General features: G+C 40.8%; 1 protein-coding gene across 2 annotated transcripts in view; it reads left to right on the top strand.

Moving 5' to 3' along the window:
• Positions 1-7,309: 7,309 nt before the first annotated feature.
• The window catches only part of LOC139391688 (NudC domain containing 1), a 35,375-nt gene continuing 29,279 nt past the window's right edge, over positions 7,310-13,405 (top strand). The window contains exons 1-2 of one of the 2 annotated variants that reach the window (XM_071139131.1): positions 7,310-7,753; positions 10,907-11,061. In XM_071139131.1, the coding sequence (XP_070995232.1) occupies positions 7,639-7,753; positions 10,907-11,061 (270 nt within the window). In that variant the 5' untranslated portion in view covers positions 7,310-7,638. The remainder of the gene's footprint in view (positions 7,754-10,906; positions 11,062-13,405) is intronic. The other variant, XM_071139130.1, reaches the window with a different exon arrangement.

Below are 13,405 nucleotides of genomic sequence, written 5' to 3'. Positions count from 1 at the left end.
CGTCCCGTAGCACTCACTTCTGTCATCATGAAGTACTTTGAGAAACTAATCAAGGATCATATCACCTCCACCCTCAACCGCAAGTCTCTCCAGAGGGTAGTGCTGTCTGCACAACGCATCACCGTGGGCAAACTGCTTGCCCTTCAGGACACCTACAGCACCCGATGTCACAGGAAGGCCAAAAAGATCATCTAGGACAACAATCACCCGAGCCACTGCCTGTTCCCACCGCTATTATCCAGAAGGCGAGGTCGGTACAGGTGCATCAAAGCTGGGACTGAGAGACTGAAAACAGTTTTAACCTCAAGGCCATCAGACTGTTAAACAGCCATCACTAAAATAGAGTCTGCTGCCAACAGTAACATTTTTTTACTTGAGGTTATTGATTATAGGGGTGCCAGGTAGGTTGTGCCTACCAGAGAAAATGTTGATTTCTCCTTTTGGTTTAAGTCCCGTCTGGTCCGTCAAGTCTACACCAATACAAAGGACTCAAGTAAAAGTCAGGATGGACATACTCTTTTCATAAACCCTTAAAACATTGGAAATAACTTCAAAACAACTGTTTCTTTTGCGTGGGTTGTATTACCAACATAAATGATCACACACACATAATAATGTAACAAATAATGAGCTCTGGTTCCTCCAGAAAAGTCCTGTACCTTGGGCCTAAAAGAGTCCAGCCTGGTAAAGGAGTTCAGGGAACTCAAATGACCTTAGTCACGCAATGTATGTCAGTTCATAAAATTGTAGCGTAAACCCAGTCTCAATCACACAATCAAAATATTAACTATTTTTATTAACTATTTTACCACACAACCATAAAGAGTATCAAATCTCAAGTCTTCAACTACAACTGACCACATAAATCCTCAGGGTATACATCACACCAAAACAAATGAAATACCTTATACAAAAAGGTTGTAGTCAGTCAGTCAGTTAGTCAGTCAGTCAGTCAGTCAGACAATCCAATCCGCCAACAGATCTCCAGCAGAGAAAGGCCACGAAGAACAACTGAGATGTGTATTCCAAAGGAAGCAATGAGTGGCTCTGATCCTGTGTAAACTTGCGAATAGGCTACAAAGCACACTTTTAAATACAACAAAACAAACAGAGTAAAGAAGATAAGGAAAAGCGGGTTGAACACATCCTCATTCGTGTCTCCATCACAACCTCACTTTTGTGCAGCTGATGCTGGCTATTTAATTGGGAGTTAAAGGGGAAGCAGCCTATTGGAAGGAGAAGCACAGAGACGGTTCAGACAAATTCAGGGCCGTCATACAACATAGCCTCAAATCACTGGCCACTTTCTTAAATTAATTTAATAATGGTATCACTAGTCACTTTAAAAAAATGCCACTTGAATAATATTTACATATCCTACATTACTCATCTCATACAGTGCCTTGCGAAAGTATTCGGCCCCCTTGAACTTTGCAACCTTTTGCCACATTTCAGGCTTCAAACATAAAGATATAAAACTGTATTTTTTTGTGAAGAATCAACAACAAGTGGGACACAATCATGAAGTGGAACGACATTTATTGGATATTTCAAACTTTTTTAACAAATCAAAAACTGAAAAATTGGGCGTGCAAATTTATTCAGCCCCCTTAAGTTAATACTTTGTAGCGCCACCTTTTGCTGCGATTACAGCTGTAAGTCGCTTGGGGTATGTCTCTATCAGTTTTGCACATCGAGAGACTGACATTTTTTCCCATTCCTCCTTGCAAAACAGCTCGAGCTCAGTGAGGTTGGATGGAGAGCATTTGTGAACAGCAGTTTTCAGTTCTTTCCACAGATTCTCGATTGGATTCAGGTCTGGACTTTGACTTGGCCATTCTAACACCTGGATATGTTTATTTTTGAACCATTCCATTGTAGATTTTGCTTTATGTTTTGGATCATTGTCTTGTTGGAAGACAAGTCTCCGTCCCAGTCTCAGGTCTTTTGCAGACTCCATCAGGTTTTCTTCCAGAATGGTCCTGTATTTGGCTCCATCCATCTTCCCATCAATTTTAACCATCTTCCCTGTCCCTGCTGAAGAAAAGCAGGCCCAAACCATGATGCTGCCACCACCATGTTTGACAGTGGGGGTGGTGTGTTCAGGGTGATGAGCTGTGTTGCTTTTACGCCAAACATAACGTCTTGCATTGTTGCCAAAAAGTTCAATTTTGGTTTCATCTGACCAGAGCACCTTCTTCCACATGTTTGGTGTGTCTCCCAGGTGGCTTGTGGCAAACGTTAAACAACACTTTTTATGGATATCTTTAAGAAATGTCTTTCTTCTTGCCACTCTTCCATAAAGGCCAGATTTGTGCAATATACGACTGATTGTTGTCCTATGGACAGAGTCTCCCACCTCAGCTGTAGATCTCTGCAGTTCATCCAGAGTGATCATGGGCCTCTTGGCTGCATCTCTGATCAGTCTTCTCCTTGTATGAGCTGAAAGTTTAGAGGGACGGCCAGGTCTTGGTAGATTTGCAGTGGTCTGATACTCCTTCCATTTCAATATTATCGCTTGCACAGTGCTCCTTGGGATGTTTAAAGATTGGGAAATCTTTTTGTATCCAAATCCGGCTTTAAACTTCTTCACAACAGTATCTCGGACCTGCCTGGTGTGTTCCTTGTTCTTCATGATGCTCTCTGCGCTTTTAACGGACCTCTGAGACTATCACAGTGCAGGTGCATTTATACGGAGACTTGATTACACACAGGTGGATTGTATTTATCATCATTAGTCATTTAGGTCAACATTGGATCATTCAGATATCCTCACTGAACTTCTGGAGAGAGTTTGCTGCACTGAAAGTAAAGGGGCTAAATAATTTTGCACGCCCAATTTTTCAGTTTTTGATTTGTTCAAAAAATTTGAAATATCCAATAAATGTCGTTCCACTTCATGATTGTGTCCCACTTGTTGTTGATTCTTCACAAAAAAATACAGTTTTATATCTTTATGTTTGAAGCCTGAAATGTGGCAAAAGGTCGGAAAGTTCAAGGGGGCCGAATACTTTCGCAAGGCACTGTAAACAGGCCCCTTGTCCATGAGCTCTATGATTTCTTCCTCTCCTTTGCCATCTATCCTGTTCCATATTGAAAGAAATTGCAAGTGTTCACACACCTTTTTATATGGTAACCAGTTGTGGTTACCACTATGTGAAATCAATTATCAATAACTATTAGTCATTATGTATGGTTATCTTCGTATAATCCATGTAATGTAGATGTTAATACAGTGCATTCGGAAAGTATTCAAACCCCTTTTCCACATTTTGTTACAGCGTTATTCTGAAATCGATTAAATTGTTTTTTTCCCCCCTTCGTCATTCTACACACAATATCCCATAACGACAAAGAAAAAATAGAGTTATAGCTTACTTTCTCGTGTTTTTCTTCTTTCTCGTGTGCTTAACAAAACATATTCCACACCGATCTAGACAAACCATGTCTGTATGGACGGGAGCATTGTCATACTTAAACATAAAATAAAATAAAATGTATTTACATAGCCCTTTTTACATCAGCTGATATATCAAAGTGCTGTACAGAAACCCAGCCTAAAACCCCAAACAGCAAGCAATGCAGGTGTAGAAGCACTGTGGTTAGGAAAAACTCCATAGAAAGGCAAAAACCTAGGAAGAAACCTAGAGAGGAACCAGGCTATGTGGGGTGGCCAGTCCACTTTTGGCTGTGCCGGGTGGAGATTATAACAGAACATGGCCAAGATGTTCAAATGTTCACAAATGACCAGTTCCATAGCTGCAGGCAGAACAGTTGAAACTGGAGCAGCAGCACGGCCAGGTGGACTGGGGACAGCAAGGAGTCATCATGCAAGGTAGTCCTGAGGCATGGTCCTAGGGCTCAGGTCCTCCGAGAGAGAGAAAGAAAGAGAAAATTAGAGAGAACGAGAAAATTAGAGAGAGCATACTTAAATTCACACAGGACACCGGATAAGACAGGAGAAATACTCCAGATATAACAGACTGACCCTAGCCCCCCCGACACAAACTACTGCAGCATAAATACTGGAGGCTGAGACAGGAGGGGTCAGAAGACACTGTGGCCCCATCCGACAGGACAGGGCCAAAAAGGCAGGATATAACCCCACCCACTTTGCCAAAGCACAGCCCCCACACCACTAAAGGGATAACTTCAACCACCAACTTACCATCCTGAGACAAGGCTGTGTATAGCCCACAAAGATCTCCGCCACGGTACAACCCAAGGGGGGGAGGGGCGCCGCCAACCCAAACAGGAAGACCACGTCAGTGACTCAACTCACTCAAGTGACGCACCCCTCCTAGGGACGGCATGGAAGAGCACCAGTAAGCCAGTGACTCAGCCCCTGTAATAGGGTTAGAGGCAGAGAATCCCAGTGGAGAGAGGGGAACCGGCCAGGCAGAGACAGCAAGGGCGACTCGTTGCTCCAGTACCTTTCCGTTCACCTTCACACTCCTGGGCCAGACTACACTCAATCATATGACCTACTGAAGAGATGAGTCTTCAGTAAAGACTTAAACGTTGAGACTGAGTCTGCGTCTCTCACATGGGTCGGCAGACCATTCCATAAAAATGGAACTCGTTAAAAGACCAAAAATTGAGCTCGTTAAAGGGCCTTCCCCAAACTGTTCCCACAAAATTGAAAGCACAGAATCGTCTAGAATGTCATTGTATGCTGTAGCGTTAAGACTTCCCTTCACTGGAACTAAGTGCTCTAGCCCCCACCATGAAAAACAGCACAGACATTATTCCTAATCCACCAAACTTTACAGTTGACACTATGCATTCGGGCAGGTAGCGTTCTCCTTGCTTTCCCAAAACACAGATTTGTCCGTAGGACTGCCAGATGGTGAAACTTGATTCATCACTCCAGCGAACGACTTCCACTGCTCCAGAGTCCAATTTCGGTGAGTTTTTAACCACTTCAGCCAACACTTGACATTGCGCATGGGGAGCTTAGGCTTGTGTGCGGCTGCTCGGCCATGGAAACCAGACGAACAGTGCTGACGTTGTTTCCAGAGGAAGTTTGGAACTCGGTAGTGAGTGTTACAACTGAGGACAGACAATTTTTACATGCTAAGCACTTTAGCACTCCACAGTCCAATTCTGTGAGCTTGTTTGGCCTACCACTTCACAGCTGAGCTGTTGTTGCTCCTTGATGTTTCCACTACACAATAACAGTACTTACAGTTGACGGGGGCAATTCTAGCTGGGCACAAATTTGACGAACTGACTTGTTGGAATGGTGGTATCCTATGTCGGTTTCATGTTGAACGTCACTGAGCTATTCAGTAAGGCCATTCTACTGCCAATGTTTGTCTATGGAGATTGCAAAACGTGTGTGCTCGATTTTAAACACCACAGACGGCTGCTGAGGGGAGAATGGCTCATAATAATGGCCAGAACAGAGCAAATGGAATGGCATCAAACACCTGGAAACCATGTGTTTGATGTATTTGAAACCATTCCACTGATTCCGCTCCACTCATTACCACGAGTCCGTTCTCCCCAATTAAGGTGCTACCAACTTCCTGGTCTCTACACCTTTCAGCAACGGGTGTGGTTGAAATAGCCAAATCCACTTATTTGAAGGGGTGTCCACATACTTTTGTAGATGTATTTGTCTTTTACATTATTATAATTTATTTTGGCAAGACAATATATCCCATGACACAGTGCTATATTTGAACCATATAGTGTTCAGGCACCCTATTTTAAGCTGTTTGACCACAGTAAAAGTCCAGCAACCCTTCCTATGATCCTACTGAGTCTTTTTCACCCCACTTTAGCTGAGACAGGTAATAGACAGTCCAATACACTGTATATTGCATTAGCACGTATGGAGGGGGGCGAAATAAAAGCCAGCAACATTATGACACAGTCCCCCATATTTGGTTAGTAGTAATCTCTAGTGGATAGATTAATGGTTAGTGACACTTCTGCAAGAATTGTACTTCTCGGGCACTGAGATTAGGTTAGTAGAGACCGTTCGGAGTCCTTTCCACCTCACTTTAGTGCTCTACAGCTCAATATGTGTTCCATTGTTATGTTCTATGTTCTGTTGCGTGGGTAAATAGTCACACACTCTGAAAGACCAAATAATTAGCATTTATTAGCAAAATATAGTAAGACAACTGCTGGACACAGTACATAGTGTTATGGTTTCACAGAACTAGGATAAGACACGAGGCTTTAAGCCACTAGGATAAAGATAACCACTATTCTTTTATTAATTGAACCTTTATTTAACTAGGTGTAACGGATGTGAAATAGCTAGCTAGTTAGCGGTGGTGCGCACTAAATAGCGTTTCAATCGGTGACGTCACTTGCTCTGAGACCTTGAAGTAGTAGTTCCCACTATTCCCCGGTAGGCTGTCATTGAGAATAAGAATTTGTTCTTAACTGATCTGCATATGTAACGGATGTGAAATAGCTAGCTAGTTAGCGGTGGTGCGCACTAAATAGCGTTTCAATCGGTGACGTCACTTGCTCTGAGACCCTGAAGTAGTAGTTCCCCTAGACAAACCATGTCTGTATGGACGGGAGCATTGTCATACTTAAACATAAAATAAAATGTATTTACATAGCCCTTCTTACATCAGCTGATATATCAAAGTGCTGTACAGAAACCCAGCCTAAAACCCCAAACAGCAAGCAATGCAGGTGTAGAAGCACTGTGAGACCTACTTCAAGGTCTCAGAGCAAGTGACGTCACCGATTGAAACGCTATTTAGTGCGCACCACCGCTAACTAGCTAGCTATTTCACATCCGTTACATATGCAGATCAGTTAAGAACAAATTCTTATTCTCAATGACAGCCTACCGGGGAATAGTGGGTTAACTGCCTTGTTCAGGGGCAGAACTGCAGATTTGTTTTACCTTGTCAGCTCAGGGATTCAATCCAGCAACCTTTGTTACTGGCCCAACGTTCTAACCACTAGGGTTCCTTCAGCCCCACCACTAGGGCCATATAATCATCCAGGAATACATCTCAAGAAAACTGGAAAGACATTTAAACTGTGATAGGATCTGTAAGAACCAAGAAACACCTTTAAGCACAGAACCACTCATATACATAACATAGCAATTTTTCAATGTGCTCCACCTTACAATATTATTTATCTTATGTAAAGTTGTCATTCTCTTTAGTGCACTATGACTATGCAAAACTGCAAAAAAAAAATATTGATTTCTTATCATACACAGCGTTTAAACAACAGATGTTTATTTTGAAGGCAAATCGGAAAACCGGAAGTTTTAATGTTGCTACCATGACGCTAATAAAGACCAACGAAGCAAGCAGTCCCTACACATAAACCTTCCGGTGAAGAACACGAAAGCGCGAAGGTTCTGCCTTCGAGAGTGTTGAACCACGCATGGTTGTTTGCATTCGTTTTTTATCAGTCATGATCCATTAATAGTGTCTAAAATTCAACAGACACTTTTTATTTATTTATAAGTGAATTATTTTCATAATTTTTCTCGTCCTGCAAGATTTCAATTTCCCATACCTCCCTATATGTCCGTCCGTAAAATATTCCGACTGATTCATACAGGAAGCACATTAAGTTGCGTGCAGTTCAGCTCCTATATATTTCATCTGAAACATATTGTCAATTTATCAATAATTCTGAAACATGGCTGTATCGAATTATTCATTGAAGGTCAACAGACAGCTTTTGGATCCCAGCTTTGAGAGTTACAGACTGTCTCTGGAGCCCATACCAATTTACAACGTAGAGCTAGATGCTGGTGAGAAACTGCCCGCCACGTCGCATTATCTTTAGAGCGTGCTAATATTGCCATTATTTTTTGATTTAGCTAGAGGGCTGCTAACTTTTGAAGAAAGCTTGGCGTGAGTGAGATTTGCTATGTGAATTTAATTTCCCCTAACACAACCCATGTTTTAAATGTCATTTCCTGCAATTCTATTTATTCTTACATGGCTTAAGCCTAAAACCAGGGTGGAAAAAAAAAATAATAATCACAGGTCAGGAGTGTTCAGGGTGCTTTCAACATTAACACTCAATTGGATGACTTTGTTACTTAGCGATTTTTTGGGGGGATGAAATTTGCTAATAAAGTATGCTAATATTATTTCAATTGTTTTATGTGGTTTTACACTTCAGGCAGTAATTAAATACTAAAAACGGTGGGAAGATTGGAAGCAGAGATTGATCCCTGTTCTTATGCAACACGTGTCAGGGAGTGTTACCAATACACCAAGGCTCTGCACAGGCAACATTCATGTTTAATGGCAGTGGGTAACCAAATCATAGATTGCAGTTGACTTTTCTATATACTGCTTTCAAGATAAGGACACAAACATTTTGTAATTTGGGTGAACTCTCTTGAAGAAAGGTCTCTAAGAAAATCCTGCTTGCTCTCCAGGAGGGTTGGCCACCACCCCTGATCTATGTTTCCCAAGTGCGGGGTGATTGAAATGTTTTTCTTATTACAATTAATTTCTCAAAATCACCAAACCTTGAAGAAAAATCTGATGAATTTGTGTGGTTTATAGCTACTAGGTGAAGATCCTTGACATCATCTTACTCTACCTAGACACAATATTATGCTTTATGCGTTGCCTAGAATGTGCACAATAGTAAAATGTCAAATTATATTTGATTCTTGGAGCATTTACTATCCAATGCTTATTTGTATGACTTGTTCATGAATACCTGCAAAAATACATGGCGCCATAATTAATTTCCAAAGACACAAGTAGGCATATGAGATTTCTAATATGTGATTACACTGGCAAAATTGGGAAGAAGTGGAATAATAAAACACGTGTGGGGAATAACAGCAGTGTTCTTGCTGACAAGCACAGTAATTACCCTATATTTTAGCCCATTGTTAGGAATGCACATTTTTCCACTGATCAGACTAAATATAGTAAATGGATAATAACATCCATTGATGACAAATCTGCCCTTAACCAAATTATTTTCCTATTGTCCCCCATCTAGAATCAAATGTACACTTTTGTGTTCACAATCTGTTTAACAAAATTATTTTCATAGTTACAAATCAGGTCACCCTACCAAACCTCCCTGCTAAAACATACTGTAGGTCTGTCTGCTGCCTTTTCGTCACAGGCTAAATGCCAATCCCCAAACGAGGGGACTAATGTAAATGTGGAACAACTTTAGTACATGCTGACAAAGGGCTGCAATTCTGCAATAAGGACGGGAGTAAAAGCAACCTAATTTTGTCGACAACATTCTACATAAAACAGCGCTACCGTGCTACTCTTTTTACAGTTTTAGAAACTCAGTGGAGAACGTTCTAGCTCGCCATTCAGTTTCACTCTAATCTTGAGGGGCGTTTCTTTACAACATGATTCCTTACATAACTAGACCAATGTGCTGCCCCAAGACAGGACAATGATAGAAGTTCCGCTCGTGATGTTAAATTGCAGGCCCAGATGCTGCAATTTCAAAATGATTTGGAGCACAGTTGAAAAGTTAACGCGCTGACTATACAGTACAATGGACAAATAAAAACAGTACTTTTCAATGTTTGAAATATGAGGTATGTTGTGAGAAGAGGGTCAAATGCGTGTGTGAGACACGCACGCCAATGGGTAAGAATTGGCAGCTCTATAGCTGGCAATTTTTTTCCCATTGTTTGACTATATACAGTATTACAATAAATGCACATGCAATACTAAAGACATGGTCTTTGAAAATCATTTGTCAATGTTAAAGGGATAGTCCGTGATTTCGACAATGAAGCCCTTTATCTAAGAGTACTTCCCCAGAGCCACTTGTATGTTTCTGAGTCCGGTTTAAAGGAAGTAGGAGGTAGTTTCGCGAGCCAATAGAGATCAATGGCGACTATAGGCTCCCACTCCGCCATGGCTCATTGGCCAAAGCCTATGGAAATCATGTTTTGTTGTTGTTGGATTAATGGCAAAAATAAGATCTGTGGTAACCAGCCTTAAGAGATTTTCTACGTTTTGTTCTGAGAATTTTCCTCAGCTAGTCACTTTTAGCGAATGTTGAAGCATTTATATAATAAAAGCAAGCACATAAAGCACACAGGCTTAATAATTCATAAAGGCCATGTTAACTGATAATAATTTCACAAATGCAAAATATACACTTACTGTACACAGTTTTAACATTTGTGACAGTATTTTTTTTCTGTGATGACACGTTTGTGGTGTCTATTCATACATAGGTGTTCAGAGACGCAGATATCATCCCGGTAACGGGATGTCAGCCCAAAGAGGTTATTAATAGCACAGGTAGTCGTCTCTGTCTTCCGTCTGTTTTGCATAAACAAACGTTGTAACGTGGAAATATGGCTGTGCGGGAACCCTATCCCTATGAAGATGTGTAGTAATTTAACCTTTTTTTGATATTATTTCTCGCTGATATGAAAGATGTTTCCAAAACCGTGCTGCAAGCGATGCGTTTTAATGTTTATATCAAATGTCGGGGCTCTTAACAAAAACTCCACCAGCCAGAAGATCGTCAATAGAAGCTAAAGGTACTTAGCAACTTCCTTCAAACTGAACGCAGAGACATAAAATGGTATCCATGAGTTCATCGGACTCTGGGGAAGTGGATAAAGGGCTTCATTGCCAAAATCCCGAACTATCCCTTTAAGTCAATGGCAAAGTATTGCTGAAACAAATCTGGGCTGTAGATTTATTTCTTGGGTTTATTCACTTCAGATTGCTCACACTATTTGGCATATACTCAAAAAATAAGAAGTGTATGCTGGAAAACTCTTAGCTTCACAGCTAAGAGTTGCAACATCATCTATGCAGAATGATTGTACCTTTTTATAGGTTATGCCATAAAAACACTAGCCTAGATAATATTCATCAATGGTATAGCACCCAGTTTTTTAAATTACATTTCACAAATTTACATTACCTCCTCTCTATAGCTGTGGCGGAGGTGAAACTGAAGGACAGTCAATACACCCTGGACCATGTGCGTGCTTTTGGCATGTACAACTACCTGCATATAGACCCCTGGTATGAGGACAGTGTTTTCTTTGTTGACTGCAAAGGGCGAGTGCTGAATCTTACGGTTACCCTGGTAAGTTAGTCTCTCAAAATGCTTGATGGGTATCTTGTAAATTTGTTCTGAAAAATGAATGCTGCTTCACAGTGGAAATGTTTTTTTTATTTTTATACCAAGAGCCCAACACCTCTCAGGACATTGCTTCCGTTATACCTCCATCCAACTTGAAATTGATGCCTCCATAATGCATAGACTTTGCTCCACTAATAATACTTCTCAAAAGCTATCTCATACTAATATTCTGACTTGTCCACTCAATGCACTGGTAAAACAGCACATGGGTAACCCACTTAATATGTATACACTGTATTCCAGTCAAGGCCTATCCTATATAACTAGTGTTGTACATACCTTTTTATATTCCTATACTGCCCATGTCTATCTATACACACCATCATATACATACAGGGCATTCGGAAAGTATTCAGACCCCTTGACTTTTTACACATTTTGTTACGTTACAGCCTTGTTCTAAAATGTATTAAATGTTTTTCGTCATTAATCTACACACAAAGCAAAAACTGTTTTTTAGAGTTGGTGCATCCCGTTTCAATTGATCATCCTTGAGATGTTTCTACAACTTGATTGGAGTCCACCTGTGGCAAATTGATTGGACATGATTTGGAAAGGCACACACCTGTCTATAAGGTCCCACAGTTGACAGTGCAGTGCATGTCAGAGCAGAAACCAAGCCATGAGGTCGAAGGAATTGTCCATAGCTCTCCGATACAGGATTGTGTCGAGGCACAGATTTGTGGAAGGGTACCAAAAAATGTCTGCACCATTGAAGGTCCCCAAGAACACAGCTAACCTGAGCAATCGGGGGAGAAGGGCCTTGGTCAGGGAGGTGACCAAGAACCTGATGGTCCCTCTGATAGAGCTCCAAAGTTATTTTCTGTGGTGGTAGAACCTTCCAGAAGGAGAACAATTTCTGCAGCTCTCCACCAATCAAGGCCTTTATCTTCGAGCCATGAGATCGAAGGAATTGTCCGTAGAGCTCTCGAGAGCAAAGAAATTGTCCGTAGAGCTCTGATACAGGATTGTGTCGAGTCACAGATGTGGGGAAGGGTACAAAACAAATTCTGCTTCTTTGAAGATCCCCAAGAACACAGTGGCCTCCATCATTCTTAAATGGAAGAAGTTTGGAACCACTAAGACTCTTATTAGAGCAGGCCCCCGGCAATCGGGGGAGAAGGGCCTTGGTCAGGGAGGTGACCAAGAACCTGATGGTCACTCTGACAGGTGTGGCTTTGGTACAAGTCTCTGAATGTCCTTGAGTGGCCCAGCCAGAGCCCGGACTTGAACCCTATCGAACATCTCTGGAGAGACCTGAAAATAGCTGTGCAACAATGCTCCACATCCAACCTGACAGAGCTTGAGAGGGTCTGCAGAGAAGAATGAGAGAAACTCCCCAAATACAGTGTGCCAAGCTTGTAGCGTCATACCCAGAAGTCTCAAAGCTGTAGTTGCTGCCAAAAGTGTTTCAACAAAGTACTGAGTTAAGGGTCTGAATACTTATTTAAATGTGGTATTTCCGTTTAGAATTTGTTTTACATTTGCAAACTATTTTAAAAACTGTTTTTTGTTTTGTCATTATAGGATATTGTGTGTAGATTTGATGAGAAAAAACTGTTTATTAAATTTTAGAATAAGGCTGTAACATTATAATGTGCAGAAAGTGGAGGTCTGAATACTTTCCAAATGCACTGTATATATTTATATTCCGGACATTGCTCGTTCTAATATTTCTATATTTTTGAATTTCTTTGTTTTACATTTTTTGGATTTGTTTGTATTGTTATTACTGCACTTTTGGAGCTAGGGACATAAGCATTTCGCTACACCTGAGATAACATCTGCTAAATATGTGTACGTGACCAATACAATTTGTTTTGGGTAAATCCATTTGAATTTAATCACATTTTGACAGTATCCCTTTTGATTCCAACAACACTTTCCATATGTTTTCCCATGGAAGAAGTTGTCAGAAAATGACTTTTTGTACCTGAATGCCAAAACATTCAGTAGATAAAGCTGCTCAAATTTGACCCATTTTGCACACTCCACCATATCGTGAGATCCATGTCTTCATCACTGGAAAAGGTATACAGTTGAGTTTTATATAATTTCTAAGCTTACAAACAGGGTTGTCCTTATTTAAACTTTTTTTTTCATAAAAAAAGAATGAATCGTTTGAACCTTGAACATCAATTATCTAAAAAAGCATAAACTAATTCACATATGTTGAAGCTTAGACCCTACTTTACATCATCTGAGGTTTTTGTATTGTGCCCGCCATCGGTTGAGACACAACATGCTCTTGAAAACAGGGTGGGTCTCATTTCAGTCATAGAAATAG

The sequence above is a fragment of the Oncorhynchus clarkii genome, chromosome 32, assembly GCF_045791955.1.
Source record: "Oncorhynchus clarkii lewisi isolate Uvic-CL-2024 chromosome 32, UVic_Ocla_1.0, whole genome shotgun sequence".
Lineage (NCBI taxonomy): Eukaryota > Metazoa > Chordata > Actinopteri > Salmoniformes > Salmonidae > Oncorhynchus > Oncorhynchus clarkii.
This window is presented reverse-complemented; position numbering and strand designations above follow the sequence as displayed.